The 27751-nt window shown below is 41.9% G+C and overlaps 1 protein-coding gene across 5 annotated transcripts in view; it reads left to right on the top strand.

Annotated features, from left to right (window-relative positions):
* The window catches only part of LOC104021080 (mucin-5B), a 64212-nt gene that overhangs the window by 32198 nt on the left and 4263 nt on the right, over window positions 1–27751 (top strand). For 3 of the 5 annotated variants that reach the window (XM_087745805.1, XM_087745807.1, XM_087745806.1), the window contains 21 exons: window positions 156–311; window positions 1129–1194; window positions 1527–1619; window positions 2311–2552; window positions 3035–3212; window positions 3517–3767; window positions 4196–4379; window positions 4932–5124; window positions 5802–5980; window positions 6505–6574; window positions 6726–6847; window positions 7219–7250; window positions 7680–7857; window positions 8866–8970; window positions 9433–9473; window positions 10036–10158; window positions 11089–11184; window positions 12362–12490; window positions 13381–13420; window positions 14109–14232; window positions 14809–16084. In XM_087745805.1, coding sequence (XP_087601931.1) covers window positions 156–311; window positions 1129–1194; window positions 1527–1619; window positions 2311–2552; window positions 3035–3212; window positions 3517–3767; window positions 4196–4379; window positions 4932–5124; window positions 5802–5980; window positions 6505–6574; window positions 6726–6847; window positions 7219–7250; window positions 7680–7857; window positions 8866–8970; window positions 9433–9473; window positions 10036–10158; window positions 11089–11184; window positions 12362–12490; window positions 13381–13420; window positions 14109–14232; window positions 14809–14983 — 2777 coding nt within the window. In that variant the 3' untranslated portion in view covers window positions 14984–16084. Of the gene's footprint in view, window positions 1–155; window positions 312–1128; window positions 1195–1526; window positions 1620–2310; window positions 2553–3034; window positions 3213–3516; window positions 3768–4195; window positions 4380–4931; window positions 5125–5801; window positions 5981–6504; window positions 6575–6725; window positions 6848–7218; window positions 7251–7679; window positions 7858–8865; window positions 8971–9432; window positions 9474–10035; window positions 10159–11088; window positions 11185–12361; window positions 12491–13380; window positions 13421–14108; window positions 14233–14808; window positions 16085–19085; window positions 19179–22994; window positions 23156–27751 lie in introns of those variants that run through there. The other 2 variants (XR_015701869.1, XR_015701870.1) reach the window with 2 other exon arrangements.

Here is a 27751-nt window from a genome sequence, read left to right as displayed (position 1 = left end):
TTTAAGTAGAAACTGAGAAAGTTTTTGAGCCAGGTGATTCATGTTTGATGATATGAGCTACAGAAGGGTAAATCCAGAGTTTGGTTTTCTTTTCACTTATATTTCTATTACAAGTGTCCCCTGTTACCATGGCATTTGCTCTTTTGGTGCCTCAGATTGCCTTTGCTGCTACAATGGAAAGACCTACACCTTAAATGAAACTGTATACAGCCAAGTATATGGGACCGAGTGCGGTAATGCTGTCTGTGGCCCTAATGGGAAGATCATTAAAACACTCATCCCTTGCAGAACACCATCCACACCAGCACAAGGTACTAGATTTATAAGAGGTTTGGTGGTGTTTTTGTGAAAGTTTGTAATGGTAGTAAGATTCCTCCATCTCAGAAAAAGATTCCTACTGCATGTCTAGGATTTAAGGCAGTTGAAGATTCAGGAATGAGGGGTCAGCACTTGTGGGTCTCATGGTGGGGACCAAAAGTGTAATTTTTATAGATTCTTACTGTCAATGGGGTAAAGAGAGATTAGAGACATTTGGCCATTTTTCAGTGCAGCTTTCACAATAACCTTGGGCATACCACAGTTGACACTCTGGTGTTGTTAGTCTCAATATTTCATACTTTTAAACCTTATTTCTCTCCTTCTCATCACCTATATCACACTATGGTTCTTATTGTACTGTTTTCTGCATTGGAATAAGTTAGTCTCAAATGGGTCAGTGGAGCAAGAAAATAAAGATGTCTGGCAGTTCACTCCCTTCCCAAAAGAGAAGTTGTAGGGTGAAGGGGATGTGAATGAACAGAAAATAGGAAGTAAAAAGAAATAAAGAAAAGGTGGGATTTTGCCACATGATTATAGCAATGAAAAATAAGCGGCTAAAAAATGTGTATTATCCTGGTAGCAAATCATACAAAAGGGACAAGGAAAATTAAGAGTTATCTTCTCTACTCAAGAGAGTGGAAGAGCTGAACACTTGATGGTGAGCCCGTGTGTTTGGTATTTACTAAATGTGTTAACAAGTGGAATAAGAAGTATAATAGAGTAACAGCTAGGAAAGGAAGAACTATTGAAAGCAGCGTGTAGGTGGTGTAGTAAAATGTCTAAATGATCTGTCTGTATTTAAACCAACAGATTCTTTGCAACAAGGCATTAAAAGTCAAAATGGGGTGCCACTGGAAATCACCTCTCCAAAATCAGGTGAAGTCCTGCAGGATTAGAAAGTTCAAAGAAACCTTAAACTGGAATGAATAAGTGACAGTCGAAGGGTGGTTTATTGTATTCTATATAGAAAAAAACCTAACTACAAGGAGGAGTGTGTATATATTATTCTAGTAGCATACAGTGTAATAGAGAGAGTATGTAAATACAGAGAGAATGGTTTTAGTGTGTACATGTACAGAATGTGGTGGGGGTATAAAAATGATGATTTTTTTCCTCTTTTCGTGATTGTAGAGAATGTAATAGATGCCATACGGCTTGAAAGTAGAGTAGCGGAGGATTTGAATATTAATTGATTTCATTTCCTGCAGAACCACATATGCAACCTGCAACATCTGCACCTCCATCATCAATGGTAGCCACTCCCTGCTTCTGCAATGACAATGGGCAATTGATACAAATGGGTGAGAAACCAAGCAAATTTTTTTTCTGCACCATTGATGTGGGAAGATGTACTGTTACATAAAGGTGCCTCAGCAAGTGCTCATTCAGCCTGCTGCAGTTACGTATTACCACAAGTTGTTACATCTTTGACCTGTAACTAACAACACCTTTATAACTATAGCTCTCCCGTATCCTATAACTTTGTCCTGGTTTGGATATCCCTGGTGTAAGGAAGCTTATACCAGATGCTAACTTCAGGGGACTCCAACACAAACCTTGAATCCCAAACTGCTGAACATAGGCATATCCCAAAAACAGAGGAGGGAAGACTCTTCTTCATCTCTTAGTAGCTCCTGAACCACCTATCTCCTGTTTTTTGTGAAGACCAGATGCACTCAGTGATGTATTCAGTATTCTCTCCTCTTGTACTCATTTTCAATTGCCACTAACGTACTTAAGAGCAGAATTTCAGATTAGCTGCCTGTGGCCCTCCCTCAGCCTTTGCCATTTGCATGAATTGAGCTCCAGTTCAGTCATTGAATTCAAGGAGTTTCAGACAGAGAGTCACATCTGAACATGGCCATCAGGTATAGGCAGATACAGCTAGTTAAATGCAAGGCTGAGTATGTGGCCTGCCTGTGAGGCATAGGCCTTGAGAGTTACCAGTTTCATGCACAGTCCAGCACTAACAGTCGGGTTTTGACCTTGCAGGAGAAAATGTTTCTCTGCCAGTGAACATATCAGGTCATTGTGCTTACTCGGTTTGCAATGCATCGTGTCAGATTGAATTAATTTGGACAGAGTGTAAAATTGGTCATACTGAGGCCCTCAAGATCTGTGATCCAGACTCCGAAGCCTGTCCACCAACATCTGCTCCCAGTGCAACAAGCCAGGTTCCTGCTTCCACGGGGACTCCTATGAGTGATTGTCTTGGGCTCATTCCTCCCAGAAAGGTGAGAGACTTGAAAGAAGAAGATGTGTTTCTTCAGCTACAGCATTGCCTGCAGCCAAGATTTGGTGTTTTCCTCTGATGCTGGTAACTACCACTATAGCTGGACTGTAGGTGTGGCTGATTTAGATGATTTAGAAGTATACCAGAAGCCCACAAATAATTGAGGGAATAAATTGAAGATTATTTTGTTCATCTGAAGATCTGAATGATTGTACAAGGGCAGAGCTACCTAAGCTGAACCAAGGCTAGGAAACCACATCTGGCAGTGTCCCATCATCAGAAGTGGTCAGGACCTTAGTACTGAATCCTATACAAAATGTTGTAGAACAGAAGTTGATTGCCTGGTTTCCAGAGAAAGAGCAGATGGAAAATAATGCCATGCTAGGCAATTAACTGAATGGAGCGTAGTTGCTGTGTGTGATTTTAAAGATTCTGTTACATTACTTTGTTATGTGCCTCTCTTCTTTTTCAATCCATCAATAGTTTAATGAAACATGGAACTTTGGAAACTGCCAGATTGCCACTTGCCTGGGAGAAGAGAACAGTATTAAACTGTCCAGCATGACTTGCCCTCCTCAGCAACTGAAACTCTGTGTCAATGGTTTCCCATTTATGAAACACTACGATGTAACTGGTTGCTGTGAAGTCTTTGAGTGTCAGTGTAAGTACTGCGTCAGAGGAATTCCTGAAATTTATGTTATGTTCAGCTGGGCCTCAAGAAAGATAAGTCTATATGGTCAACATCTATTTTATGTTCATATTAATTCAGTAGGATCTAATGGAACAGAAGTCTCATCTATAACATTGGCCGTTAAGAGCAGATAAGAGTGTCCTTGCTAGGCTAATTTTTCTTTATCAAACTGGTTATTTCAGCACTCACTGAAAGCAAGTAAAAGAGTTAAAACCAGCTCATACTTACAGGAAGCTCAGAAGCCAAACTTGAAGTCTGTCACTCTGTGTTCCAGGTATTTGCAGTGGATGGGGAAATGAGCATTATGTGACTTTTGATGGAACATATTATCATTTTAAAGAAAACTGCACCTATGTCCTTGTGAAGTCAATTCATCCTGACTCTCACAACTTCTGGATTCACATAGACAACTACTACTGTGGTGCCATTCATGGAGCAATTTGTTCAATGTCTCTTCTCATTTTTCACTCCAACTCTGTTGTTATTCTGACACAAGCAATGGAACATGGAAAAGAAACAAACTTGGTAAAGTATTGTGTTAAAATGAATTCTCAATATTATTTTCCTGTAGTTACATTACTGTACTGCCAAATGTCCTGTCATGACAAAGGATGAAGCTTGTAAAAAATGGAATGGGTAGGAAATGCAATTACATTGCATTCTCTCTCTCTCTTTTTTCCTTTGTGTCAACAAAGATTTGTATATTTTAAAAACCTGGGAAATGATCACATAATTGAAAGCTGTGTTTTTCTTCCTGACATGAGTATTCAAATATAAATTGCAACCTATTAAAAAGGAATCATAGAGAACTGCTTAAATTACTTCCTTTGACTGGCTTCATTTGGTGCACCTGAGGTCTGAATTTCTGCTGCTCTACTTTCCAGTTGCACAAACCATATACCTTACTCAACAGAAGGATGTCCATAGAGACCTTTTGTTTCTCTTCTTTTTAGATTTTGTTTAATGATAAGAAAGTTGTTCCAGACATTTCCAAGAATGGTATCAGGATAACCAGTTCTGGCCTTTACATCATAGTTGAAATACCTGAACTAGAAGTTTATGTCTCCTATAGTCGACTTGCATTTTACATAAAACTCCCTTTCGGAAAGTTTTATAACAGTACCATGGGACTGTGTGGTGAGTGTCCTCATCAGCTGACAGTAATGAATGCAATAAATTTTCCTCCTTCTTTCTCTCGTCCCCCTGTAAACATCTCTAAATGCTTGCAATTCCACTGATTTCTATTTCTCACAAATGTTAACAAATCTATCTCTATTTGGTGGAAAGACACTGTCAGGAGACAGAGTTTTAAGTCACTTCCTTTCATTCTGTTCAGTCTGTTGGTGGATGGAGATAGGCTCTTTCTGAGCCCTTCCTCTTGATCATATCTACTCAATATGGGAAAGTATGAAATCTGGAAAGTCCTCTGCTAGACAGAGCCATGTCATTTGCTTTAGCCATCGGGAGAAATGCATCAACCAACACGTCAACTCTGGTTTTCACGAGTAACTGGGAAACTATTCCTTCTCGTCTTCTCTTCCTACAAACAGTTCTTGTGAACTCATTCAGGACCCCATGTGCTGTTACCTTCCCACAAGGAGGAGAACTTCCCTCCAGGTTTTCTCTAAAAGCAGCTTCATCAGCATCAACTGTCCTCAAACTGTCACTTTGCTTTTGTGTTGCTGCCAGGTACCTGCACCAACCAGAAGTCTGATGATGCTATGAAGAGGAATGGTGAGGTTATAGAGTCCTTCAAAGAGATGGCATTAGATTGGAAAGTGCCAGATCCTACCAACAGATACTGTAATCCAGGTGTCTCAGAACCAGCTGAGATTGAATATCATCAGCACTGTGAGCCTTCCAATCTGTGTAAAATCATCTGGTAAGACAACTCCCAAAAGTGCCAGAAAAATAAGTCCACAAGATGATTTTGTGCTTCACTACATGACTTAGGTGAACTGCTTATAAAACATGATGAAAATATGAAGTCTATATCTTGAAAAACTGAGCAGTGAACTGAGTGTGAATGTTCCTGAGTTTGGCAGATATTTTTCAGCTGCATCATCAAAATCAGTCCTCCCTTAATAGTGTCTGCTGCTTGGCACTGCCTCTGCCTGTCAGTTCTGGAGAAGCCAACCAGGAACTAGCTATAATTCAGTGTCTGAAAGCTCTGGATGAAAAGGAACACAGTCAGAATATAGTAAGCAAATGTGTGTGTCTGTTTTTAAAATAATTTTGTGGTTTAAAACAGGATTGTCAAACATGCTGACATAAAAATGTCAGCATATAGAGTTATAGCTGTGAGCTGTGCAGGAGACACTTCTTTGCAGGTATCAGTCCAACATAAAATTGCTTCCTTTCAAAACATTTTAAAGAATGGGAAGTAAAGCTCATTCTTAATTAAGCTGTGTGGGTGTATTGCCTATCAGAGCAATTTGTAGTTGTATTTTTACCTTGAGATTTCCTATGGGTGGGGATGAGTTTGGTTCTGAATTGAATTCTTCCTTGGAAGTAGCCCAAGGAAGTGAAATGCCATGTCTGTCTCCTTGCTTTGCGAAGGAACCTGACCGAGTGCCATGGCATGGTCCCCCCTCAGCCCTACTATGAGGCGTGTGTGGCCAGCGGGTGCTCAGAACAGCACCCCAGCACTGAGTGCCAGAGCATGCAGACGTACGCAGCCTTGTGCGGGCTCCACGGGGTCTGCGTGGACTGGAGAAGGCAGGCAAACGGGCAGTGCGGTAAGTCTGGGAAAGACCTGCAGGTGGTGAAGTGACTCTGGTCTGTTCTTTCCTCACCTAATGCCTGTTTGTGTTCCTCCACATCATCATGCTTCAGTCTTTCATGAGCTGCTCTGGACCTGACAAAAAGCAGGAACAAATCAAAAAGGTCGTTCCAGTCCAGTACTGGTGCAGAACAAGTGGGAAACAGGCCCTTAGTCTCACCTAAGCAGCTCAGCTGAGGAGCCCTGTGTGTTATCTAGAGCTTCATCACTAGATGGCAACACACAGCTTCTCTCTGCGTGCTTTGCCCTGCTCAGGGGGACCCAGTGATTCAGGGGTAACCACAACCAGTACTGTCGCAAGCACCTTACAGAATCCATTCATCCCTTCTTGCAAAAGTTGCAGGGATCCTCTTGCTGGGCAGCAGCCTGGGCCGTGCGTACCTGTGGGGCGGGCTGCGTTAACGTGTGCGGTTCGTCTGTTGTTCATCGAAGGGTATGCATGGGTCTGGGCTTTCTAACCTGTGTTGTAACGCTCCACAGAGGCCAGCTGTGCTCAGGATCAGGTGTACAAGCCATGCGGGGAAGCAAAAAGAAACACTTGCTTCAGCAGGTGGGTCATTTCCTAAGGCACTTTTCAAGTCCATAACGTAAAAATTGCTGAGGAAGGCTGGAAGCTCACATTCCGTGGGATTTAGGTGACTGGTTGCCCTGGGGCACATTTCAGTCTCTCGTTCATTCCTGTTTATATTCTAATTGTGCAGAGAAGTCGCTATGGACACCCTCCCCTCCCCAAATAACACATCAGTGTTTGTTGAGGGATGCTACTGTCCTGATGGAAAAATTCTGCTGAATGATCATGATGGCATTTGTGTTTCTGTCTGCGGTAAGAAATAATGTAAATGGTGGGATGGGAAGCGGGGGATAAGACCCTGACTGGAGGAGCACATTAAGGGGGATGTTCTGGGTATGGAGGAAATGGGGGAGACCTTGATACTCACCCTTTCTAGTTAGGCTGGAAATGTTACACATGATTGGCAGTTTCTGCCTGCTCTTATGCAGGCAGTGCAACATTCAAAAGAACAAAGAGGAAGATCTTTAAGATGTTTTGGGTACACAACATGTGACTTTGCACTCTGAATCTCTCTTTGTGGCTGTTTCTCAGATTTCAAGAACTTTCTTCTATTCTTGTCCTCCTGCTTCTGTTGTTTTCCCCTGTTCAGTTGTCATTAAAGGAATCTCTAATTCATTTTATAGGTTGCACTGCACAAGATGGGTCAGTGAAACAGGTAAGAAAAAGGAAAATGCTGTCTTTATACTATAGCTGGGTGCTGTGACCTCCTGTAAAAATGACTGCATGAGTTTCTTCTTTTCATTCTAAGCTTAAATACCAGTGAACTGCAATGAGAGTGGGGAAGAAAACAGCAGATTTTAATTCCAGAACTTTATTAATCAATTGAGGTACAGAAGCAGAAATAGCAGTTTCCTGGTAGAACTACCAGGCTTCCCTTCTGGAAACACGTAAACCTGCAAAGGAAGGTGACAGATAATAGCATTTTTTCTTACTCTTCCCTTCTCCTCCCTCTGGGATTTGAACTCTGATTTCCCTACATAATAAATTAAGGCAACCCAGCCCTATACTGTCTTGCAGCAGGCATTAATTAATATAATGCTTCTAGTTTTTGCTCTCTGAACTACTATCCCTATTGTTTTCACAGCCTAGAGAGGCTTGGGAGCACGACTGTCAATACTGTGCTTGTGATGAAGTGACCTTGAATATCTCTTGCTTCCCCCGCCCTTGTGCTAAATCTCCACCTATCAACTGCACTAAAGAGGGCTTTGTACGCAAAATAAAAACACGTCTGGATGACCCATGCTGCACAGAGACAGTCTGTGGTGAGTAGATAATTCAGATGTCATAATGTGGCATCATTTGCCTTCAGCAGCAATCCTCAAGTGAGATCTGGTACCCCACAGGTACCAGATTCAAACAAACACAGTGGAGTGGTCATTTCTTCCATCTACATGCCAGGAGCTCTTGCTATCAGAAGAGACCTCCTCTGGTCCAGCTTTGTATTCTAAACTAGTGCCATGACCCACCACATACTTACTTTGGAAAATTCCCCATGGACCATTGGGACCACCAGGTGCTTCGCAGGATCCTCTGGCTCTTCTCCTTTCTGAGATGAGAGGGTGATCCTTGTACAGAGATCCATCCAGTAAGGGAGGATGTGCTCATCTTCAAGGCTCCCCCAAGGCCTCCTGTGGAGGTTCTTGATATATGTTTGCCCTGACCTTTCCATTTGCATCCTCCTAGTCCCAAATGCCCACCACAGCACAGGACCTCCTCATCAGCCTGCTCCTAACCCTGGCCATTCCGAGCACCTATAGGAAGATGCAGGACAGGGGATCCTGGCAATGGTGGTGTGATGTTTTTCTGTTCCTCATCCCTTCATTCTGCCAGGCAGTGGTCCATTAGGCTCCTCAGATGCCTTGAGGGAGCAATGGGTACTGCCAGGGTGCTTTGCCTTGCATGTCCCAACCTTTACGTCTTTGGCTCTCATCCACTGCCTCTTCATTTTTTTCACTCTCTGACTCATTTACCTTTACCCCAACTTGTTTCTCTGTCACTTCTCTGAGATGAGGCTGTTTAGTTTTTTTAGAGATGACATCCACTGGGGGAAGAGAAGCAGAAACAAGGGCCAGAAGTATATGTCCAAGGAAGAGCTTTACAGTAGAACAAGCTTAGAGATACTTCACCTGAACATGTCCCAAAAATCAAAAAATGTGTGGTTCAAGAATTATCTATTTCTACCCAATTTCTTGGATGTTCAAGCTTTGATCTTCAAGTAACGCTGTTGGATGGGATGCTTTGGCTTACTTTATCTCTGTTGGCTATTGCAGAATGCGATATAAAAACCTGCATTATCAACAAAACAGCATGTGACTTAGGCTTCCAGCCAGTGATTGCTATATCTGAGGATGGCTGTTGTCCTATCTTCTCCTGTAGTAAGTACCGTGCTTTCTTAAGGCATTTTATTTATTCCTTGAACTATATCATTTTTTCTAAATGAGTCAAAATCATAAGCAGTAGCCTCTCCCCTTCCCTCTCAGCCTTTGCAATTGGCTCTGTTACCAGCAAGGTGGTTAACAATAAAGAAAAATTCAACTAATTTCAAGTATGGATAAAAAAAAGATGAGGTAGATTTTTCCATATGGAAAATACCAGGATATCGAATTACCCCTCACTTCATGCATAACATCTGAGCAGATATTACATGTGGGCTTCCAAATAACAATTAGCACCACGTACTAGTTACTTTTTCCCCCCTTTTGTGTGGGCTATTAAGGTTAGTGAATAAGCTCAGTTCTACTCTTCTTCTCCTCTAAATCACTAACAATTCAGAGATGAGTACAGTAACTGTTTACATCATTCCTAGCAAATCTTTTTCATTTTATTTTTTCTTACAGTACCAAAAGGTGTATGTGTTTCTGAAGGAGTTGAATTTAAGGTAGGTCTTCTTCCAGAAAATTCTTTCCGCAGGTTAATGCTGCCTCCGTCAGAAGTTTCTGAAGTTGTTATTGTCAACACTCACATAAAAAGCAGGTTTAGAACTGGCCCGTAGTTTTTCCCTGCCACTAGTCTTATGTACTACTGGAAATGTTACTGAATAGGTAACGCTAGAGACCAGTAGCTTGCTTACTAAATGTGATCTTACCTATGTTTTAGAGTCAAGAAGTCAGAATTGTGATTGAATACAAATTTTAAATCTCATTGGATGTTGTAAGATTAATTACTAGGTCAAACTAAGCAAAAATTGATGCATGGAATTTATGAGCTAATGTAATAACTCATTTAGTGCAGTAGATGCACTTGGGAGTGTCAGCCTTTTGTTCATTTTGTGGTACTGACAGTGTGAGGTTTTAGAGATCTGGAAGTATTCATTTCAGGAAGTTCTTCCAAAAATAAATCCCAAGCATAAGCATTCATTTTCGATAGTCCAGGGGATGTATGTTTATTCTAGAACCCACTGAATTCTTGCCATTGCCTGCCTCCTCTCTCTATATTTCCAGCCTGGGGCAATGGTGCCTAAAAGCTCTTGCGAGGACTGTGTGTGCACAGATGAGCAGGATGTTGTGACACGGACCAACCGCATCCAGTGTGTTCCAGTGAAATGCCAAACCACCTGCCAGCAGGTCAGCACTGCATGCTCAGCCTCCCCAGCCACGAACAATGGCTGTTGAGGGGATGTACTGTAAAACTGGGATAGTATAACTGCTTCCTCACAGAAAGACAGCAGGATATAATCTTCTATTAGATTGTAAAGTCCTTTTTAGGGTGCTGGTTATTTTTGCTCTAGCAAATTTAAGAGGTCACCCTTGAAAAGATGCCCTGAGGCAGAATGATTGCAAACCTGTTAAAGAGAAGTATGACTGCTGAAAGACAACATTTGTACTGTTCTGTTGGTGTTGCCCATTGTCAGCTCAAAAATTAAGATTGTAAAGAAACTGCACATGTGTTTCCAGACACTTCTTGGTATTCGTGAGCTGAGAGCGCACACAAACTGTCCAGTCTATTACTGAATTTAAGCAAAGAGGGGTTTCTTTTCCATTCTTGCCCAGATAAGGCCAGACCCACCACCAATCCTAAAAATGGATAAAACCATTATCCGTTATTCTGAAGCCAGCCACACCCACCCACCAAGAGACCAATGGATACCTAAAACACAGGGGAGGAAATAATTGATGCATGATCTTCACATGTCTGACAGCAGCAGTTCTTGCAGATAATCATATGAGACCAAACACTGGTGGTAGATTGTGCAAGTAATCACATGCTGAATCAATTTATTTGGCCTGACTTATGTGTTAGCCTGAAGAAGAATAGCCAACGACAGGGTCTGCATGGTAACTGAAGTGCCCAGAAGTCACTATTCAATAAGGGCAAGAAATTGTCAACTTTGATTGTCAGGCTTAAAGTGGTTCCAACAGGTCTCTAAAGACAACAGAAATGAAACCAGAAGGTTGGCTCATTTCCTCTGCCATAGCCAGTGTGGCTTTGATCCAAAGGTGCTTCATGAACAAGACATCAGGTAACATGACTAAATGGAAACTTTATTCCCCCAGGGCTTCCGCTATGTGGAAGAGGAGGGTCAGTGCTGCAGCCAGTGCCAGCAAGTGGCATGTGTGGCAAATTTTCCATTTGGCAATGTGACCATTGAGGTAAGCACTCCTTTGCTCTGCATGCAAGACTGAATTATCAAAAAGACTTCAGCATTTTTTGAACCAGTGTCATACATTTTGAGGCTGGGAAGACCTCTAGGAGATTTAAATGTGTCTGTATTTCCAAAGTAAATGTAGGTGTTTATGCAGCTGCTCTCTGCTGTGTACATCTCATGGGCACCACTGTGTTGAAAACTATGCATCTCTGGCAGAAATGGAAATCATGTTACCACCCCTCCTCCTCACATGCAACAGAGAGAAAGAATTTGGAGGGGATGGTGACATGGTATAACACTGCTTTTGCAGAGATATGTGAGCTGGTTTCACATCATACTGCTCCGATCTGGAAAGAGTGTCATTATCTTGCCCTGGAGATACAGAATTAAATAGTGTGAGTGAGCTGATATAGCTGTACCACTAGTTCTGAATTTGCTGAGGCAGCAATCAAAAGTGGCATAGCTGCTGTAGTGTAGTGTAACTTGGTAACACACCCAGGTAATACATCATGTCTTGTGAGCGTAGCATTGTGCAGACATAGGCTGAACCTCGGGCTAGCTCTTTGGTTTTATTACAGCCTGCTACTCCTGTGAACAGTTAATGACGCTGTCTCAACCAGTGACTACTGTCTTACATGCGATTGCTTCTCTGGTAGCTCTTGTGTTCTGCATCTTTTCTAGTTCATCCTTTTATTCCTTGATAATTTATCTTGCAAGCTAGCTTCTGCTGTGCCAATATATGATTTTTAAGTTTCCCATGAGGAGGCTTTGCATTTATCCATTAACCTCTGGTATAAAGACTTTTCTCCTCTTTCACACTTTTTGCTTTTCTTCCATCTATTAAAAAAGAACACTGTTGAAATCCTTTAAAAGAATTATTTTTCTTTTGTGTATATTTTATTCCATATACATTAACACACCTACCTTCTGGCATTTCTGTTCATACCTCTATACTCATTCTGCCACCAGCTTTTGATTCTTTCCACCTAGGTGGATAGGCTGGTAGTGGGTGAGCTTGGTACATAATTTGCAGGTGTGAGTTCCAGACATCTCAGCACTTTCAGAGAGATATGAACAAGCAAGTCCCTCTGCCAGTTCATTGACTGTATTACTGTTGAATTATTCTATTTTTACTGCTATACTATATTGGTTTTGGGGTTTTTTTTCCTGTTTTTATTCAGGCTGGAAAGAGTTATAAAGCTCCATATGATAACTGTACTCGGTACACGTGTACTGAATCAGCGGGCCAGTTTTCCTTGACTAGTACAGTAAAGGTCTGCCTACCGTTTGAAGAATCAAACTGTGTCCCAGTAAGTATTTTAGAGCCAGAAAAAAGGCTTCTGGAATAAGCCCTGCTGCTGGTCTGGGAGTTTTCTTCACTGTTTTGAACTAGCCACTTCAGTATTTCTTGATCTTTCTGAACCGATCACCCTTGTTTGAAGGAAATGTGCTTTTTCAGCCCTGAATGGAGTGTCCCATCGAAGTAAACCAAAACTATTTGCAAACAACCCACACATTTTACTTGTTGTGGGATAAGCACCAGAACTTGAAAGAGCAGAGTATTGGGGCAATAGCAAGGTGGGATTTTTCATCACTTGAGAAACACCAGTGTTACTAAATGCAATTGAGCAAATGGTAATGCACCATGGACCCCTGGGGGAACCGATGAACACAGCGTCTTCTGATATGTGGTGCATCACTAAGCAAAGTGGTACATGAATGAGCAAGGGGTATCATTCATGACCTGGCTTCCAGCAATTAGTCGTTTCCAGTAACTTTCAGAAGCGTTGTGGGGCTTCACAGCAAATCTGAAAACCAAAGCAGGGACAAAGACAGCCATTGACTTGAATTAGCTTTGGGGTAGGTTCTGCACAGGTCAGGCTGTTCAATCCCAGGATCAGCTGTCATTCTCTGGGGCTGGGTTTTTTGTGCTGGCTTCAATATGACCTACATAAGTCAGGCATCTGTTACAGGACATCTTACCTGCCTTCTGAAAGACATAGAGTTTTAAGAAATTTCACTCCCTTCCTTGGTGGATTTTTTTTAAGCAGTTTTATATATAATTGGTACACAAATAGGTCTGACGAGGAGTCTGTGTTGGTTAGAGATGAGGGAATATACCTGAACTCTCATCATTGCTACTAGCTGCTTAGCAATATGTGCATCTGAACTGTTCTGGTTATGTTTGCTTTCAATACAGGGGACAGTTGATGTGACTTCAGATGGCTGTTGTAAGACATGTGAGTGCATTGAATCACTGATTCTCTGTTCCAATACTGTTAGGTTCTCCTTTGCTTGTAGTCCAGTTTCTGCATACGCTGAGAGTCTGCAGTTTCCAGAGTGGAAGGCTGTTCTTACAGCAGCAGAGCTGTTTTGTGCTTCACAGCTGAGGTTAGAAATCCACTCACAGCTGAGGCTAAAAATCTGCCTCATTCTTCCAATGGGGACACTAAAATTCTTTGCTGAAATACTCTTAGTTTGAACTATACTCCTGATAAAAAAAATTGTAGAAAATATGCTCTGTATTCTTCCATCTGGAAACTGCATGGAAAAAAGTGTCTTTTTTTCTGTAGCACCCACCCAGAAATCATAGGTTGTTATAGAGTCACAAATGTCATTTATAGCAATTTTAAAAAACCCAAACCCTTCATGTCCCCTTTAGGTCTTGGTTCAACAGTATCTTTACATGAACTTATACATAAGTCTTCATTTAAGCTGGTCCACAAATAGAAAAGTGCCTTGACCAGCAGGAAATTGCTTTGCTGAGTTAGTGCCTTTTTGCACTCTCGTTTGTTTTTTTGGTTATGCATTTGAACTGTAAAAAGTTTTAGTAGGATGATCTGTCCTTGGTTTCCTAGCAGATACCTTTCAAAACATTTACTCCCCAGTCTGAAGAAGTCTAACAAACAGAAGTGTTCTCCTACACAGGTATCGACCTGCCACATAAATGCAAACGCAATGTGAAAGAGCAGTATATCGTCCACAACAACTGTAAGTCAGCAGCTCCAGTTCCAGTGCCCTTTTGTGAAGGGACGTGCAGTACCTATTCTGTGTAAGTAGGAAATCTTTCTCTGTCCTTCCCCATGTCTGGTCTTCCTGGGTTCTTGTTGCCAATGGGCTGCAGTTGTTTGTCCCCTTCCTGCTGTTTAAAAGGACCTGGTTGGGAAACTGAGTGTGCAGAACAGCAGTCATTAGCAATGTGACTAAATGTTTTTAGTGTGACAGAAGTGCCTTATCTTAGTTAGGAAAATTGGTCCCTTTGAAAAGGCACCAGCTAAATTTATTAACTACCTGCTCTTAAACATGTCCTTATGTAGTTTTTGAACAGCTCTGTAGTGGAATTTTTTCCTGCTCTTTGGTCTCTGCATGAATTGTTCCTTTCTGTCTTGCCAGAATGGCCCTAATCCAAAATCCACTGAAGTTACTGGGATTTTCCCCATTGGTGTCAGAGGATCTGGCCCTGCATGGCTAGTAGTGTCCTGAGGAAAGACTGTTATGAATAAGCAGAAAAATAGATAGGAAATTTTGCTCCTCTGCTCCTTAGAAGTACCTCCATTTGGAGCAGTAAATATGTGTCAGTTTGGGAAGACAACAGGCAGCAGACTGATGTGAAATCTCATTTCTATAGGTATTCCTTTGAGGCCAGTGAAATGGAACACAAATGCATTTGCTGCCATGAAAAAAGGAGCCATGAAGTGAAGGTGGAACTGATTTGCTCTGAGCATAAGACAGTCCAGTTCACATATGTGCATGTAGATGAATGTGGATGTGTGGAAACAAAATGCTCAAAGAGGAGAACATGAGCATAAACTAAAGGAAACATTCCAGCTCCCATTTAATGCTTCCCTAGCAAGTGAGTAGTTTAGAAAACAGCTGTGAGTAACCTTCAAATGACCATACCTCTCTCTTGTGCTTTTTCCTTCTGGTATTATATGCAGTTATGGAAATTAGCTAAAGATTTTACTCTAAATGTTTGTAGAATAAACTGCATTTCAAAGAGGACTTGTTCTCCTGTTTCAGTGTGCTGCTAACAGTGCAAGGTGGCTAATGTCTTTAATCCCATAGTGGTGTATAAACCAAGGTTATGACAAGAAACTCTAGAGACAGCTGATGCCTTTCAAAAGTCCTGCCTTAAGAAAGTGCACACTGTAAAACCATAACCACACACATCACTTCATTTCCCTTAGAAGGGAAACAGCAATCACTTCCACAGCTGCGGTTCAGTTGGAAAGGCAGGACTCGGATCAGGAACACATTTGTATTCTTCTCCCCAGTGGTCCTGAACCTACTTTGGCTGTGACTATGGGTCACTGAAGGAAAGCAAGGTGCTTTTTTCTTTCTGTACAGTGAGCACTAAATCAGGAGTGTAAAAACATGTTTTACAGATACATTACAAAATTACTATATTTACACCCTTATTGTGAGTCCTTATCTCACTGGTGTTTTTCATTATTTGCCAACATCAAACTCTGAGCTGTGTGTCAGGTGAGAGACTGATGTTCGATCTCACTATTGGTTACATGACTATGATTTGTGTTATAAGCAATTGACTCCCAGCTAGCACGTCCAATGGTACTGGTGACAGTGTCTTATGTGGACAGGATTCATAATGGTCCAACAAGCACCTTCAGAGTACACAAGAAAGGCAGATGCTTCTGCTACTTGAGCAATTTGGTCTCTTGTGACCTGAAAGAGAACTGAGGACTGTGACTTCTTTAGAGTAAAGTGTCCTGCAGCCTGCTGTGTGTGGGCTTTTGGGAATTGTTTTGAAGGGAATTCTTTTGAACTGACCGAGTAGATATGAAGTGCATTAACCTTTAGCTTTCCATTTTAAAATGCTGCAGCTATTGAGCCCCAAGTAATCTTTAATTTAATTCTTTTTCATAATAAATCATTTCAGTTGATATCATGTTACTTTCATGTGTACTGTTTCATTATCGTGTTACTGATCTTAAAATAAAATTGTGGGAATCCTTGACTTTGAATAGGCATAGGAGTTGAAAGGTACATGTTTTTCTCTGCTCTCAGCTGAGAGTCCCATGCTTGTTGGGTCATTACTGTGATGCAATAGGGCAGTCTGTATTATGCCTCTGCGGATTCAGCTCAGATTGTTTTAACTAACCCGTTCTCCAGCCCCTTTCTGGAATGATTTGTCTCAGCCTAAGAGTGGTGTAAGAGCCCTTGGGAAGTTATCAGTTTCTCACCACTGGGTATTTTGAGAACCAGGGTAGCCGGCTTAGACAGCTGCAGTCAGAGGAGGTGAATTTTATCCTTTGCTTTTATTCTGTTTCTTTATAAACAATAAAAGAGATGCTGGGTGTACCTAACTATCACAATGGTAATAGGCGCACTGCAGGTATCTTTGGGAAACATGGACAACAAAATCAGACGAGGCGTTTGTGCTGAAGTAGTGAAGTATAGAACCTTAGAATCATAGAACATCTCAAGTTGGAAGGGACTGATAAGGATTATCAAATCAAACCTAACTAGTCAGTGGAACAGTTTGTTTGATTATAAATGATAGGAATCTCCAAATAATTCAGTTAACTGTCAGTGCAATGGAACTCTCTTAGAAGGCATGTGTTGCAATTTCTTGACAGTGAAGCTCAGGTATAGATTTCACATTAGCCCAGAAAACATTCTTACTGATACAAATCAAGGGCATGCATGGTTTTACAATGCAAAGAAGAGCAGCAAAAAAGGACATTCCTTTCTTTCCTCTTTGCCTTTCCCTGAGGGTGAAGAAATCATTCTTGAGTGTTTTTGTCATCAGAAGAGTAAACAGACTCTGTAAGTAGTCAGATACACACTTATGTAAACGCTGCAAATCAGTCATTCTCAGCAGGATGGCTTAGCAAGAACACAATCAGAAACCTTTCCCATCTGCAGCTAAAGTATGTGTGTCCTTCTTTAGGCTGTTGTCACAACCCCCCACCAGAACTGGCAAAGTTGAACACAGGCAACTCTTCCAGGAAAAGCTTCCGTGTGAACGCTTTACTTGAGCATGATCCTGCTGCTGCTGTTGTGTGGCTGCTTCTCACGTGTGCATGGTCAAGCTCTCATCTGTAGCCCCAGGCTATGTCTTCCAGTTAGTGACTAGTCTCTGCAAGTCAAACATTTCCCTGGCGTAACTCAAGAAAAATCAGTGGCATTGTTCCAAGTACTGTTTCTTCCTTTTGCGTGAATTCTTTACACCAGCATCCACTTCAATAGGGCAACCCCAGGAGAACCAGCATTCAGCTGAGCCAGTTGGGCCAGGGCTCAGCTGGTTTCAGCCTGTAGCCATTCTTTTCTTATCATGCGAGGATGGTACTCCCACTCACTGAACAGTTCTGAGGCAATACACCAGGAAGTACTGTCACATATCGCTAAAATAAATATTTGCTGGAGATACTACCTCTTGTCAGGTGAACAACCTAAGACACTTTATCACGTCACTGGTATGCTCTGAGCCTGCGTTGCAATTATGAGATGAGATGAACTCTGACTTGCCTATTGGTTTGTGGCTTGGAAAGGTCAGGTCCCAACACTACTTTGACGTAGTTTAGCTAAATTTTTGTTTGGCTTTTGTTACCAATTATTGGTGTTTGCAAGAAGAAAAAGAAAATTAAAGGTGTGCTCTGGATTTTTATTTGGGGAGAGGCATTGTTCTTTTACAAACTTCCACTGAACGGATCCCCTTGCCATGGAATCGGTCCTCTAGTGCTATCTACAGAGTGCTGTATCGATATCAATCTATTCTGGTATCTAGAATCTTGAGCTGAAAACAAAGACTGTGAACTGTAAATGCCCTCTAATACAGAAAGGATTGTTTAAAAGAATGCTGCACCTATTTTGTTTCAGCGTACAGGCTTAACAATTAGAATGAGAAAGTTGCAATGTAAATATGAAAAAAAATTGTCTAAATATCACTCAGGAAAGTTGTCGGATTAGTAATGAACCAGAAAATAAAATAATCTGGTAAATTCGATGGATCATCCTACAGGTAAGGGGGATACCAAGCATTGGGTGGTCTGAGAGCTGTGCCTGACTCTTCTACAGGTTTACGTGCTCAAATACATGTTCTTGGCCTTGTTTATATGTCCTTTCTGATCTAAGATAAGGATAAAGGTGGACCTTTGTTTCTTTTATGTGATTGTAACATTTAAGTTTATAAAGCCTTTTTTGCAGTAGTATATGGTATTTGCAAACTTGAAGGGGCTCACTTTTGTATCCTTTAGGAGAAAAAACTGTGACAATTTACCAAAGACACCAAGAAAAAGGTATCAGTTGTGAAAATCTTTCTGGTTTTTACACTTCAAAGGATCTGATTATTCAGTATCTTTAGGGCAACAATGGAGTCTCAGTTTACCTTGTACAAGGCCATTCTCACATCCATTTAATTCTTTGACAACAGCAATCACTCTCTCAGGAAAGCAACCCCATCTGTGGTGTGCCCAGGCAATTGGCTTTATATCAAAAGTAGGCCAGGGTTTGATAATGAAGCTACAGAGAGGTTGTAATTTCTTATGCAGTTTACTTTTCTCTAGGTGTGAAGACCCAGTTTCCATCAGTAGTCTCTAAGGCAGTTTAATTGATATGCTAGCTTTAATTTAATGAATTTTTTTAATTCAAAGGGAATCTGTCCAGTGGCTTCCTGTAACTGTAAGCTGACACCTCTGTTTATAGATATCCCTGTTTCACTCGAGTTTGCTTTCTGTGAAGGCCTGTTGTTAAAATATCACCCTTGTTGGAAAGAAAATTATTTAATTACTGATCCTCCAGAGGATCCAGTCCAGTGAGGTCTCCCATTGATATGAGTGAAGAAATCAAAGAAGACTGTGTGGGTAGGCTCCAGTTTATACCATCTACCTAAAAACCATATGTATAGTTTAGGACTTGAGGCACTGTAATCTTTCTGTGTAGTTACAGAAAATTGATATGCATCTTACCTGAGAGCTCAGCTGTCTTCTGGAAATGCCCTCACCTCTCCCTCTTTTGATTTCATAGCAGTCTAAGGTAAGTATCTCATCTAAATCCTTTAAAACAATGTAAGAAGTTGATCCCAAATGCCAATTTTATGTATTTGTAACAGGAAGTGCCAGATATTTACTGCAAATTCTGCCAACCCCATGTCCTGCCTTGAACATCTTAACCATCCTCACAGTTTTCAGTGAAACACCCTTTCACCCTGATCTCTAATAAGAATGATGCTGAGAACAGTTTCATTATTTTTTGATACGTTCTTTGGCTAGGGCTTCACCTTACTTTTAACATTTGTAGTAGTCTTGTGAATTTTCCCTTTACTCTCTTGCTTTTTTAAATCATAGAATCATAGAATCATTAAGGTTGGAAAAGACCCTTAAGATCATCAAGTCCAACCATTAACCTATCACTGCCAAGTCCACCACTAAACCATGTCCTCAAGCACCACGTCTACTCATCTTTTAAATACCTCCAGGGAGGGAGACTCAATCACTTCCCTGGGCAGCCTGTTCCAGTGCCTGACTACCCTTTCGGTGAAGAAATTTTTTCTAATATCCAACCTAAACTTCCCCTGGCGCAGCTTGAGGCCATTTCCTCTTGTCCTGTCGCTTGTTACTAGGGAGAAGAGACCAACCCCCACCTCACTACAACCTCCTTTCAGATAGCTGTAGAGAGCAATAAGGTCTCCCCTCAGCCTCCTCTTCTCCAGACCAAACAACCCCAGCTCCCTCAGCTGCTCCTCGACTTGTTCTCTGGGCCCTTCACCAGCTTCGTTGCCCTTCTTTGGACATGCTCCAGCACCTTAGTGTCCTTCTTCTAGTGAGGGGCCCAAAACTGAACACAGTATTCGAGGTGTAGTCTCACCAGTGCTGAGTACAGGGGCACTATCACCTCCCTGGTCCTGCTGGCCACACTATTCCTGATACAAGCCAGGATGCCATTGGCCCTCTTGGCCACCTGAGCACACTGCTGACTCATGTTCAGGCGGCTGTCAATCAACAACCCCAGGTCCTTTTCTGCCAGGCAGCTCTCCAGCCACTCCTCCCCAAGCCTGTAGCATTGCATGGAGTTGTTGTGACCCAAGTGCAGGACCCAACACTTAGCCTTGTTGAATCTTGTACAGTTGGCCCTGGCCCATCGATCCAGCCTGTCCAGGTCCCTCTGTAGGGCTGTCCTACCCTCCAGCACATCAACACTTCCACCCAACTTGGTGTCATCTGCAAACTTACTGAGGGTGCACTCAATCCCCTCATCCAGATCATCAATGAAGATATTGAACAGGACCAGCCCCAATACTGAGCCCTGGGGAACACCACTTGTGACCGGCCGCCAACTGGACTTGACTCCATTCACCACCATTCTCTGGGCTTGGCCGTCCAGCCAGCTTTTTACCCAGCCCAGAGTGCACTCATCCAAGCCATGAGCAGCCAGCTTCTCCAGGAGAATGCTGTGGGAGACTGTGTCAAAGGCCTTACTAAAGTCCAAGTAGACAACATCCACAGCCTTTCCCTCATCCACTAAGTGGGTCACCTTGTCACAGAAGGAGATCAGGTTAGTCAAGCAGGACCTCCCTTTCATAAACCCATGCTGGCTGAGCCTGATCCCCCGGTTGTCCCACACGTGCCGTGTAATGGCACTCAGGATGATCTGCTCCATGATCTTCCCTGGCACCGAGGTCAGGCTGACTGGCCTGTAGTTCCCCGAATCCTCCTTCCGACCCTTCTTGTAGATGGGTGTCACATTTGCTAACTTCCAGTCAGCTGGGACCTCCCCGTTTGACCAGGACTGCTGATAAATGATGGAAAGTGGCTTGGCAAGCTCCTCTGCCAGCTCCCTCAGTATCCTTGGATAGATCCCATCTGTCCCCAAAGACTTGTGGGCATTCAGATGGAGGAGCGAGTCGGTGACTGTTACCTCTTTGATAACTGGGGCTTTATTCTGCATCCTATCTCCAACTCCCAGCTCAGGGGCCTGAAAACCCTGAGGATGACCAGTCTGACTATTAAAGACTGAGGCAAGGAAGGCATTAAGTACCTCAACCTTCTCCTCATCCTTTGTGGCAATGTTTCCCTCTGAATCCAACAAAGGAGGGAGATTCTCCTTGGCTTTTGTTGCTGATATACTTGTAAAAACATTTTTTGTTATCTTTAACTGCGGTGGCCAGTTTAAGTTCTAGCTGGGCCTTCGCATTTCTAATCTTCTCCCTGCATAACCTCACTACATCCTTGTAGTCCCCCTGAGTTGCCTGCCCCTTCTTCCAAAGGTGGTAAGCTCTTCTTTTCTTCTTTTTTTCCTGAGTTCCAGCCAAAGCTCTCTGTTCAGCCAGGCTGGTCTTCTCCCCCGCCTGCTTGTCTTACGTCACATGCTCCTGTGTCTTTAAGACTTCCTTCTTAAATAACATCCAACCTTCTTGGACTCCTTTGCCCTTCAGGGCTGCCTCCCAAGGGACTCTGTTAACCAGACTCCTAAACAATCCAAAGTCTGCCCTTCTAAAGTTCAGGGTAGCGGTCTTGCTGACCCCCCTCCTTACTTCTCCAAGAATTGAAAACTCTATCATTTCATGGTCGCTGAGCCCAAGACAGCCTCCGACCACTGCATCACCCACCAGTCCTTCTCTGTTCGTAAAGAGCAGGTCCAGTGGGGCACCTCCCCTGGTTGGCTCGCTTACCAGCTGCATCACAAAGTTATCTTCTACACACTCCAGGAACCTCTGAGACTGCTTTTCTCTGCTGTGTTGTATTTCCAGCAGATATCTGGTAAGTTGAAGTCTCCCATGAGAACAAGGGCTAGAGATTGTGAGACTTCAGCCAACCGCTTGTAGAATACTTCATCTGTTTCCTCATCTTGGTTGGGTGGTCTATAAGGCCTTACTAGCCTTCCCTCTGATCTTTACCCATAAGCACTCAACTTTATCATTACCTTCGCTGAGCTCTAGACATTCAAAACACTCTCTAACATACAAGGCTACCCCACCACCTCTCCTTCCTTGCCTATCCTTTCTAAAGAGCTTGTAGCCATCCATTGCAGCACTCCAGTTGCGTGAGTCATCCCACCCTGTTTCCATGATGGCAACCACATCATAGTTTTCCTGCCACGCAGTGGCTTCCAGCTCCTTAATGTAGGAGCTTAGTAACTGATCTCATTCTCAAACCTGATACAGAGTGAGTCATATTTTGACCTACACCGATGTCCCTTAGCATGACTGCAGCAAATCAAAGGGAGCTTAAAATTAGGCTAACTTAGCAGGCAGGGAGTTTGCTGCCATTCCTGTATGTTTTTAATATGTAAGTTAGATTGAGCTTGAATTTCTGAAGGCCACTGAAGAAGTGGATAAACCCTTTTATGTTCCACCTCTGAAATGTTCTTTTGCCGTGTCACCACCTCTCCCTACACTGCTATTCAAAGCTGGTCATGAGAGAAGTCCATTGCCACTGCTTTACAGCATCTTGCCTTCACTTCTTTACATATCCAGACATTTTTCTATATTTACTGATCCATTTCTCTTAATGCCATAAAAACCTGGCTTAAAACCAGATTTTAATCTGACCCTCAGTAAGCATTGTTCTATAAACAAAAGGCTACCAAAGTGCAATGTAGCCATACCAGCTGCTACTTTATGGCCTGGAATTAGCTTTTCCCCCAGGGCTATTTCTCTCAAGGACCACAGCAGATACCTTTACATCCCCAAGCACCCCAACTTACTTCTAGCTTGCCCACTTACACTTTCTGTTTGCTCTTGATGATGTTCTCTGGCTTTTTCAGGTGCAGTCATTTCAGGTTAGGCATGGAAAAAATTTCCTGGGCATGTGACATGTACTATAAATCCATCTTTCTTTACTGTTACCCCAGGAAAATTTTCAGGAACTGCTACAATTCATCACAGCCTTCCTAAATAACTCGTTTGGGAAGTCCTTCAAAGAATTTTTATAGCCTGCAATGCTTGCCCTGTATGGTGAAGTGCCTGTCTGAAGGCTATTTGCTGAGAGCCAGAATAGCCCCTGTGGCACCAGTGTGGATGTTTGTTCTTCTCCATCACCGAACAAATTGGACTGGACATCTTCCTAAAGACACCTGTGCCTTTCCAGCAGCAAGTAGTTGATTGGGTGACATTTTTGTGCTGCTCAGACTAGATTATAATAAAGACTCCTATAGCCTTTGTAAAAGGAAAAACAGTTTCAGTCACGTTCTTACCCTACATCCACACTTTCGTAATTGGATAATTAGGTATTTGACTACTGGTCATGCAAAGATTTCTGGCACAAGCAGAAGCTGTGCCTATTAATTCACCTTTCCCTCAAGCTCAATGACTTGAAAAACACCTGAAAAAAAAACCAAGCTAAAAACCCAAAGTTTTCCCAGCGATCTCATATTTTGCTTTCAGAGCAATGCTTGAGAGTGTACTCAACTTTCCTGACATGTTTTTATTAATAACTAATGAATTAAGCTGCTTGCTTTTGATGTTGATTTTTCACTGCAGAGTAAGACTCAGTGCAAGGAGTTTCTTTGCATCCTGGACATGAGTGTTACCACTATGTCTTATGTCTACCTGACCAATATTTGTCCTGGGATAGCATGGCACTTCTGATAACAAAATTGTCTGTTCTATAAAAATCCTAAAGAAATGAGTCATTATTTTATTTGATGAACAATTCTACATCACTGCGTATTATCACCCTTGGTCGTAGATACTGGGGGATTCCCTAATATAGTTACATTTCACTGGTACTGAATCACTTCGAATTCTCTGGTTTCTAATAGCTTTGGGCGTGATTCTCTTCTAGTTCCTAGTTTATAAACCTGGGATAATTCAGGAATCATTTTTTTTTTTTTTTTAAATCACGGCTTTTTATTACAGCATTAAAACTGGACTACATTTTTAGTTTTTATTTCCCTCATAAGGTGGGCTGCCTTGCCTGAGAAAGATTCTCTTAACAAAACAATAAAAACCAAAGTTTTTCATTATCATCTGCAAAGATGAATACTTTGTACAAGGAGCTTGTAAAACACTACAGGCTTCGACTACTTGAACAAAATAGCCTGTTAATAACACATGCAAGGGATTATTAGTAACTAAGAACTGTTTCTCCTTGTTCCTGCAGTCAAAACAACAGAGCAAACATTGAAATATGTAATCTTTGTTGCTAATGGATTCTGACTGGACTAGCAGGTCCTGCTTCGTCTGCACAGCTTGCTTTGAAGGAAATACAAATTAGCTATGTGTTCAGTCTGCACTATAGCTGGAGACATGAGATGGGTCAGTACTGTCCTTTAGAGTGAAATATATGCTTACACCAGCAGAATCTGAAAGTGAGAAAAGCCCTTGCTCTCTGTGAAAAACCCAACCTGTCATTTGATATGAGCTGACATTGAAAGCAGTGTTATAATGTGACAGAAACGTGGTGTGACAGGATCCCTAGCCAGCCAGTTCACTGAAGTGGAAAGGTTTTAAAGTAAAAAGGGCTCTTCCATGCCAAAAAAATACCAGATACTTCCAGTCCCTCCAGCTGGATATTACTAGAGCACAAAATAATCTGCAACAGGGTGACTCTCAGCAGAGGAACTGCAGAGCTGTTGGGAGAATCTGATTTTAAAAGGTTTGATTAAACAGGTCTGCTGTCAGCTGTGTTCATGAAGAGTGGCTTCTTTCCGCAGTCCACCCCCTGCCAGCACCACTAGGGTTGCCAGGTCTCTTCAGGGTCCCTGGGAAGCCTCCTTCTCTCCCTTGCCCCTGAAGTTTGGCTTTGGGTCTGCTCTCAGCTGCAGAAAGCCCCTGCTCCTTCTCTCCCTGTCTGCACTCCTGTTGCACACTCATCCCATACCTTTCACACCCTGTCTAGATATATTTGCCCTCCCAAATCTTCTCCCAGCTAAGCCTGTGCAGTTACTCTCAGGAAAGGAGCCATCTCCCCTTCCTCGAGAGGGTCTGCTTTAGGCTGCAACAACTATTGGGCAATCCCTAGTATCAGTGTAGACTGGGTGATTAGATGTTGAGAGCAGCACTGCAGAGAAGGATTTGAGGATACTGGTGGATGAAAAATTGGGCATGAACTGGCAACGTGTGCTTGCAGCCCAGAAAGCAAACCACATCCTAGGCTGCATCAAAAGAAGCAAGGCCAGCAGGTTGAAGGAGGTGATTCTCCCCCTTCACTCCATTCTTGTGAGACCCCACCTGGAGTACTACATCCAGCTCTGGGGTCCCCAGCACAAGAAAGACATGGGCCTGTTAGGTCCGGAGGAAGGCCACAAAAATGATCAGAGGGCTGGAACAACTCTCCTACTAAGAGAGGCTGAGAGTTGGGGTTGTCCAGCATGGAGAAGACAAGGCTCTGGGGAGACCTTACAGCAGCCTTTCAATATATAAAGGGGGTTTATAAGAAAGATATTGAAAGACTTTTTACCAGGGCCTGCAGTGACATGGCAAGGGACAACAGTTTTAAAGTGGAAGAGGGTAGGTTTAAATTGCATATAAGGAAGAATTTTTTTATGATAACGGTGGTGAGACACTGGAACAGGTTTCCCAGAAAAGTTGTGGATGTCCAAGCATTGGCAGTGTTCAAGGTCAGGTTGGATGGGGCTTTGAGCAATCTGATCTAGTGAAAGATGCCCCTGCCCATGGCAGCGCTGTTAGACTAGATGATCTTTGAAGGTCCCTTCCAACCCAAACCACTCTATGAATCTATGATTGCAAGCATTCTTTTTCTCTACAGAGACACACTCTTTAACAGAACATGCAACAAACAGCAGTTATATTCACCAAACTCAAAATCAGTAATGGTTACTTTGGGGGCTTTTATTTTTAATAAACACAAAGACCGGTGAAAAGCATGGCGGTGCTCTGCACCCCTCTTAGGCAGAGGAAACTTTGCTACTTATTAGCAAAGTAACCGCAAGTTGTAGTAATTTCTGCTGTTAAAAAACTTCACGCATAACTGCATCACTGGAACAGAAAGCTCTTGCAAATCTGTCTTTCCCCTTCAGTGACATTGTTACTCCTGGGCTCACTACAAATATTCAGCATGATATCTTATTTATTTTACATAAAACCTGGTTTTCTTTGAGCGAAGATTTGCAATACTGGGCCAGAAAATAACCTTGGTCTGAACCTTTTGCAGTGTTTTTAAATGTGACAAATTGCCAAGGTGAAAAAAATACAGAAGTGAATTTTTTTAAAACTGACTTAGATTACTATATTGCTGTATTCATAATATTATTTATGCTCTGGCTTTTAAACTATACCAGGGGTATTGTAGGCATCCCAGGAATGAAACTTTATAACGTGCCTGTTCATTCACTCTGGCAGGCCTTGATCTTTCCTTATCAATATCTAGAGAGCACAATTAATACAATGAAGCTATTAATAGAACAAGTTAAAAGCCAAACGTCTATGTTACACCTAAAAGTACTGAGATGCTTTCTCATGTTTTGATAGAGGATTACACTAAACTGCATCCACAAAGGTGAAATTTTAAGGAAAAGAAGCCACAGTGTGACCATGTGTCAATCCTAGGTAAACATTTTCTTGATTTACTGGAAATTATTTTTGGATTTAAGGGAAACATGGAGAAAAATTCTTTTTAAACCAGTTCTGGAGATAAATACTTGATGTCCTTCTGTTTCATTAAAAGTCAGAATATTTAGCATGATGAGAATTTTATTTATAATCCTTATGGCTATACTTAACTATTCTTAAATGTGTTTTCATTTTTTTAGATATAATTTATTATTTTCTAGTATGTATTTTGAGAGCCTTTTTTTTTCTTCTGCTTGCACCAGGGTCTAAGTGCAGTCATATTACTAATGACATTCTCTCAATACATTTATATCATCAGTTATGGAATATCTTATTATGGATGTATTGTGTTAACCTTTAAGTGCACTTGAAACAATCCTATGTTGCTATTGCAGGTGTTGCTGTTTTTACTTAGGCCAGAACGAGCCAGAACAAAATTCACTGAAGTGAACAGAACTTAATCGAGACAATAAAGAAATGGTGTGAAGAGAGAGTTATTCTTTTGTTTACAGTAAAGCATTAGATTTATTAGTACTAAAGCCAGCCATTTGATTGTATAGTAATCTTGCAATTTCATGTATCCTGTATTATAGTTCTCCTAATTCCTATTTACACACATAGTCCTTCTGTCTGTAAATATGAATGTTTGTTGAGAACCAAAAAGATCTGGTGCTGATAGAGCTTTTTCAGGTGAAGGATTAAGAGCCAATTTGCATATTTTGGTGCACACACCATCTGCACCCAGAAAGTCAATACAAGAAGGGTGGAATAATCAACAGGTTTTATAGAGGTATTTGCTTTTTCTTTCTTAATCTGAAGTCAGATATAGTTTGTAAGCCATCAAAAGTGAAAGGCCTGTAACAATTTTTCTTAGGGAATAACAAAGCCAAAAAACCTATTGGGTTTAAGGTAGAGATCAATACATTTATGAGAGATTACTTGATATGATTCCTTCTAGATATAAGAAGGGAATCTGGTGACCTGAGAACTCTCTTCCACTTTGAGGTTCTTAACAAATTTCATAGGTAGACCAGGGACATGAGTTTTAGTGGCAAAAGTCAGGAGGACCATGTTGATGCTTTTAGTGCACATTAAA

Source organism: Nipponia nippon, unplaced genomic scaffold, assembly GCF_047370975.1.
Source record: "Nipponia nippon isolate SJK-2023a ecotype South Korea unplaced genomic scaffold, ASM4737097v1 scaffold_10, whole genome shotgun sequence".
Taxonomy (NCBI): Eukaryota; Metazoa; Chordata; class Aves; order Pelecaniformes; family Threskiornithidae; genus Nipponia; species Nipponia nippon.
Note: the sequence above shows the minus strand (reverse complement) of the source record. Positions and strands in the feature narration are given on the sequence as shown.